General features: G+C 34.0%; 1 protein-coding gene across 1 annotated transcript in view; it reads right to left on the bottom strand.

Moving 5' to 3' along the window:
• Positions 1 to 393: 393 nt before the first annotated feature.
• LOC128647267 (cartilage oligomeric matrix protein-like) overlaps positions 394 to 7600 on the bottom strand; it is a 136757-nt gene continuing 129550 nt past the window's right edge. The window contains exon 18 of the mRNA XM_053700059.1: positions 394 to 1834. Within this exon, the coding sequence (XP_053556034.1) occupies positions 1773 to 1834 (62 nt within the window). The 3' untranslated portion in view covers positions 394 to 1772. The remainder of the gene's footprint in view (positions 1835 to 7600) is intronic.

Raw genomic sequence — 7600 nt, forward strand, 5'->3', positions numbered from 1 at the left:
AGGGGTTGTGAAAAGGAGGGTGATTTATGAGGATACCTATATTTCAAAAACCAAAGATGTTACTGATGTGGAAATTGGTATTTAGAGTACGAGAAACACAGATAATTAATGAAAAACTCAAGAAGTTCTTCTCAGTGAGGGTGCAACCAGAATGGGCACACACGTGAGGGCACATATTGTTTTGCGAGTGGTCGGGTTTTTCGCTATTTTTTACAAATCACAAAATCCATGCGAGCGAAGCCACGGGCAACAGCTAGTAATAAATATATCGCAAAGTAAAACCTCCATTTTCATGGGAAGCTACAAAAGTGCCTGAGTTACCGTGTGGTGATACGGTTTGTTGCCTTTAGAGCTATTCTATTTAACAAAAGTAGGAAACAGACTGGATTTTTGTATAATTACTTTATTGAATTCTACTCCACAATATGTTTGAAAAACAATTATTAATTTTAATAGTAGCTAAATAAAAGCCTTTATTTTTCTTGGGTTACATGCAAATATCTTACTTTAAGTCAGTAGATCAAAAATAAACATCGGTTTGAGAATTAAAATTAACATCTCACATTAACAAATGTGCAGTGCCTGCAGTATGGGGAGAAGTAGGTATGCTATATTCCCATTTGATCAAAAACAACGTAAACCAGTAAATTAACCCCTTAATGACAGCATGCAGCTATTTATAGTGCTTACAAGGCTGTAATATTTCTGTTGGCAAGAGCTGTGCTCTTGAAGCCATGGAAAACGTTTGCCTCAGGTGATATACAGAGTACATCACTGCCATTAAAGGATTAAAAGGGACATGAATAGCTTTGAGATTGTAATATAAAATATATAATTAACCATATTAAGAAAAAACTCTTCAATATACAATTCAATATTTATTTTGCTTAATTTTACAGTACAATACTTTAATTTTGTGTAAAAACTGCCCTTTTTTCCAAGCTCCCTAGATAGGTCTAAAACAAATTCTGTAACCCAGACTTTCTTCAAAATGCTGCAACTTGCTTAAACCAGCTACATACTAGACATTTATTGCTTAGAGCAGCAAACACACTCATGGGATACCATAAACATGCCAGAGTTTTTAAGTAGTTTGGCAAATTGCACATATATGTTTAAAGGGACACTCAAGTCAAATTAAATTTACAAGATTGAGATAGAGACTGCAATTTTAAACAACTATTTACACTTTTTGAGTTATCCGCTCCTACTGAGCATGTGCAAGAATTCACAGAATTTATGTATATGCATTTGTGATTGGCTGATTGCTATCACATGGTACAGGGGGAGTGTAAATAGACAACTTTGAAATTTGCCAGAAAAAAATCTACTACTCATTTGAAGTTCAGACTAAATGCTGTTGCATTGTATTTTTATAATGCATCTGTTGACTATGGAAATCTACTGTGTTGACTGGTCCTTTCATTATTATTGCATGCCCAGGTTCATGTTAATTTTTTTATTTTAGATCATTTTCATGGGTCATCAGATTTCATTTGTTGGGATATCTGAAACGTTAAGATATTAATTATGTGAGCAAATACAGATGTGTATTGTGTACTATCCCAAAAACATGTTGCAATAACCTTGACAGCACATTTATTTATATTTTTAAGGATTTTTTTTCTCTCATTTGTTACTCCTTGACGTTCTATGTTTTTGGAAATTGCCATGCAAAGCCTACAAAGGAACAATATAGTGTCACATTCACATCACTTGTTGTGTGAGTTTGAGGGGGGAAAAAAGGATGTGAGTGGTTTTAATTTAGTGCATTAATGCTTCAATCCTTGGCCTTCTGATCGTTTAAATGTTTCATAATCATTAGGGATCGTATCTGTAGGAAAAAAATGAAACATTTTAAGTCAATTGAAAACTGTAAATCTTTCCTCCTGACCTCAATGACAAAGAAAAAAGAACAGAAAAATGAAGTCAAACAAATGAATTGATTAAAGGACCATTAAACTTGGAATTTTAACAATGTAAAAAATGTTCCATTATTGAAAATGAAACATTATTGCAATATAATATACACTTGTTATTTATTTTGCTGTAAAACACATCTGAAAATTGTTCATGTTGAACTTTCTTTGGTAAATACTTTTAGCTAATTTATCTTTGAGGTTTTGTTTACCCCCCTCCTATCTCACATTATCTGTACGCATTTGCTTTTTTAAGGTGGATTATCAGTTTTGCATCAACAATCATGATAGGAACCGCATTCTTTGCAATAGGAGTGAGCATGCAAGGTACTTTAAGTGTTAATATTATTGTGTATATATAAATATATATTTATATTTAGCTATTAAAGATTAAAAAGGGATATATATATATATATATATATATATATATATATATATATATATATATATATATATATATATGTATGGTTATTTAAATGCCTGTTAAATATTTTTTTTTTAGTATTTAACTAAGGGGAATCAGTGCTAAACCACCTTAAAGGAATAGAAGCGGGCAGGATACCCCAATCTCTTACCTTAAGTTCATGCTATATCTGGGTATTAGTTTGTGATTGGTTAATAAGGGTTCTTTTGTTCTTGGGGACAGGGAAATCTGGGAAATAATGCTGCATTATCCATCACAAAATTCTTATCATTTATGAAGGAACATTAAAATACAGCTTACAATTTGTGTTTAATGTCTAACATTTAGTACTTTTGTGTCCTGTAGAATGTTCAGTTTACTCTGCCAAGTGACATAAGCCCTGGTTATTGTTTAATCTTCACAAGGGCTTTAATACTTTACAAGGGCTTTAATAGTGACAAAATGTTTTCTCCCACAGGAGAAAATACTGCGGATCCAATCAGCATAGTTAGTTACACAGCTGAGTTGTGCTCTGCAGGTCCTGAGTGGCACTTCTATACACAGTAGTGTAGGGACAATAGTCTTAAAGTTACGTGCTCTTAACAAATTAGAGCATGTCATTTTTGACTGTTTTGCCCCTTTAAACAGGTTGACTTAATTATAGGGCAACATTCAATAATTCTTCACTGAGTTTATGGATAATGTTTTGGTTAGTCAACTAATATAAAAATAAAAATTAAACATTTTCCCATTTGCGGACGTGTGATAAATAACCAACCATTACAAGTGGCGGGTTATAGCTACTGCGAGCTCACGGTAGCAATTAGTGCTCTGAAAATTAACCAGACATCAGATCTCTGGTCAGTTTTCTAAAAGTGCCCCAAATGCCCTCAAAATAGAGGGTATAATAGTTTTTTATTTAAAAAGTAGCATTTTTTTAAATTAAAAAACAACTGCACTAGGCAGTTTTAAGGGGTTAAAAGTGGTGCGTGTGGGGTGTTAGAAAGAAAACAACACTGAAAAGTGCCTTCACATTGCGGTCTATGGGAACTGTGTGTTGCCTGTAAATATATATTTATATGAATATATACATATATATTTATATGTTAATATGTGTATAATTATATAATAACATATAAATATATGTATATAATCATAAACACATATTTTTATATTGGCTGCCATCGCTGCCCTACTTACCTCCTTCTCTGTGCGAGGTTCTCATACCGTGTCTGACGGCATGAGAACGAGGCTCCCATTGGAGTCTATGGAAGTGTGCTCTTGTGAGCGCAATGCTTTCCAGCAATGCGAACGCGAGGTTGTGTTCACATTGCTAATAAAAGCAGTATAGGAGCGCCAAATTGGCTAATGTATATATAGCAGGATAGATGATGTGAACAATACCAATTATTAAAATGGTATATATAATAGAATAGCAGACAATAAACGATCTATGACTAATAAAAGTTAATCAATAATGGTAAGGGGATATGACTATTAGAACCTCTGTACACATTCACTCAGCTACCTAACCGATAATTTAACCGGTTATCATTTCCTAATACATAGCCGGATTACTCATATTTTACTTATTGTATTTCACCAATATCCTACTATATTGTATTTCATCAGTATCTTTATTTTTTTGTATTGTATTTCAAGTGTATGTGTATTATTTAATGATATTGTATTTAACTATATTGTATATTGTGCATAATTTCTAACTCCCATTGTGTAATTACATACTCCTATGAGGGATTTACACTGATGAGCCAATCCTGTTTAATTATAGATTGTTTTAAATAAACTCTTTTTTAGTATTTGAACCTTCATTATGGCTTTTTATATATAAATTCACAGAGGTTCTAATAGTCATATCCCCTTACCATTATTAGTTAACTTTTATTAGTTATAGATCGTTTATTGTCTGCTATTCTGTTACATATACCATTTTAATAATTGGTTCTGTTCACATCATCTATCCTGCTATATATACATTAGCCAATTTGGCACTCCTATACTGCTTTTATTTGTATTCTATATCCAAGATCCAGTTAGGGGGGTCTTTTATAGTGTAGCTTGTATATTAATCTAGGCGCAGTTTCTACACCAACACATATCTGTGTTCACATTGCTGTCAACTTGTAATACCAGCGCACATTAGCATGCAATGGTATTACTCAGTGGAGCACTAATATCGCTTTTGCGAAAGTAATTTTTAGCGCTCCACTTGCAATGGGCATGGTCATTTTGAAACCTAGGTTACACTGCAGGTATCTAAAGGTGTTTTTCTGCACATGAGCAAACAGGTCAGCACTGTAATGCAGGGAAAGCTAGATTTCAACATGACTAGAGGGAAGCGAAGAATAACCTCAATGCTATGTTCATGTATTGTATGTATTTCGTGTTTAAATATTTTATATATATATATATATATATATATATATATATAAAGGTACATATATACAATGGTTCGTTTTACACCGATTCAGAATAACAACTAATAAAGCACTGACAGCATACACCAAAAAGTTCAACATGCTTCATGTCAACGCTCTTCAAAAGGATAAATTGCCAGCAATAAATACTTATCTGAAACTGTATGAGACTAGGAAAGTATTAAAGACATTTTTTTACACATGAATTGAAAAAACTTTGAACTTAATAGGACAGAATTTCAACATTTAGAGTGGAGCGCTATTTTGCACTCCCGCTAGTGCGTTAACTTTGCTAGATGGAGGCTTTTTGTGCATGTCGAGTTGGGCTCCTATTTCAAGTTGAAAGTATAAAGTTTGCGCATGAGCAAAAACCTGGCTATTGCAGCAGCATTAACATATTCTCCCGTAGACTTCAATGGAGCGCAAAAACACCCATACTCGCGGGCTAACCCGACTGCGTTTATTCAAGTGTGCTAAACCAGACACGAATTATGAATATTTCACTTTCCAATGTTCTTCACATAGAATAATATGTTCTATTTATTCTTAAATAAACATTTTTATATATATATATATATATATATATATATATATATATATATATATATATATATGCAAAACAGAAAGAGAAGCAGTCTGCCAGGAATGATCAGCAGCATCAATAGCTTGTTCTATGGCCCGGTTGCCACCTGGGAGTAGCTTCTTTCTGCCCAATTGTGCTTTCACAGAGGAACATTTCCTGTAGTATATCAGTCTGATCCCGCCAACATGGTCAGTCCAGCCCCGAAATACCAGACAATTCTCCTCTGAACAAGGAACATGACAACCCCAGACCATCATTTCGGCCTTCTTTGGGCCTCGTCAGTGAGGTGCAGCCATTTCCCTCTAAGCACATTGGGCAAGGAGTCCACGTCTGGTTTCCCCCATCACCCTTAGGAAGACAATCCCCAGGGTCATATTTACATATGCAAAACAGAAAGAGAAGCAGTCTGCCAGGAACGAACAGCAGCATCAATAGCTTGTTCTATGGCCCGGTTGCCACCTGGGAGTAGCTTCTTTCTGCCCAATTGTGCTTTCACAGAGGAAAATTTATAAGACCCTGGGGAAGTCTCCCTATGGGTGATGGACTCCTTGCCCAGTGTGCTTAGAGAAATGTGGCTGCACCTCACTGATGAGGCCCAGAAGAGGCCGAAATGATCGTCTGGGGTTGTCATGTTCCTTGTTCAGATGAGAATTGCCTGGTATTTCGGGGCTGGACTGACCTTACTTGGAGGGATCAGACTGATATACTTCAGGAAAGTTTTCCTCTGTGAAAAGCACGCTGGTCTAAAAGACTGTGCTTCCAGGTGGTAAATCGCCATAGAACTAGCTGATGAGCTGATGTTCGTTCCTGGTAGAGAGCTTCTCTCTTCATATGTATATATATATGTATATATATATATATATATATATATATATATATATACACACACACACACAATTGCATAAATATGATTTTTGATTTTCAAGATTTCAGCTAGTTTGCTGGAAAGGGCTTCAATGCACTTATACATATACTAATTGAATAAAATACAGGGAATAATATTTATATCCTGTGGTTAAACCAGGGGTGTGTTAGAGGCATCATTTTAACAAGTTAATTGCTAAGGATTGACTAAAAAGGAGACTAAGACTCCTAAAATAATGGAGTTGGATAGAATCAATAATTTACACTGTTTGCGATCTTGCATTCTACTAGTCTCCTATGAGGTTATTGTATCATTTGCAATTATCTTGGACTAGTAACCACGCATACAACAATCATCCATCAAATCCAAGATAATACTAATTGACAATAAGCTCCTATAATCCGAGAGCTGATAACTTTTAATAGCTTTCTAATGTAATATAATTCTCATGCTATATAAAGATAAATGCTATTCAAATATTATTTTGCATTAATATAAATATATATCTATGTAAATATATGTATATATATATATATATGTATATATATATATATATATATATATATATATATATATATGTATATATATATATATAAATATATATATGTGTGTGTTTGTGTTTCTTTGTATGTGTTTGTGTTCTAGCTTTTAGTGTCATTTACCCAGGGGCGTATTTTGGCCTAGGCAAACAAGGCACTTGCTTAGGGCAGCAGATTGGGAGGGGGCAGCACATTTTTTGTGGCTATACTTGTAAGATGCTTACAGCTATTTTAGAAGTATTATACAGGTATATAAGGGAGATGTTGCCCAAAAAGCTTACATTCTAGGGGGTATAAGAAACTGCCCATGGAGCTTACAGTTTAGTGGTAGCTCTGAACCTTTCTTATATTTAGCTACCTATTGCCTTTAGTTCTGTTGGCTACCAGCACTAAGTATTGCGTTTGGGGAAATATTGTTTCAAGAAATCTGTTTGTTTTTTGTATATTGCAGCAAAAGATAGGTGTGTGTGTGTGTGTGTGCCTGTGTGTGTGTATATATGTTATGTGTGTGTATATATGTTATATGTGTGTATATATGTGTGTGTATAAATATATGTGTGTGTGTGTGTATATATGTGTGTGTGTATATATGTGCGTGTGTATATATGTTATGTGTGTGTATATATGTGTGTGTATAAATATATGTGTATGTGTGTATATATATGTGTGTGTATATATGTGTGTGTGTGTGTGTATGTGTGTGTGTGTGTATATATATATGTGTGTGTGTGTGTATACAGGGAGTGCAGAATTATTAGGCAAGTTGTATTTTTGAGGATTAATTTTATTATTGAACAACAACCATGTTCTCAATGAACCCAAAAAACTCATTTATATCAAAGCTGAATAGTTT

The sequence above is a fragment of the Bombina bombina genome, chromosome 2, assembly GCF_027579735.1.
Source record: "Bombina bombina isolate aBomBom1 chromosome 2, aBomBom1.pri, whole genome shotgun sequence".
In the NCBI taxonomy this organism is placed as follows: Eukaryota; Metazoa; Chordata; class Amphibia; order Anura; family Bombinatoridae; genus Bombina; species Bombina bombina.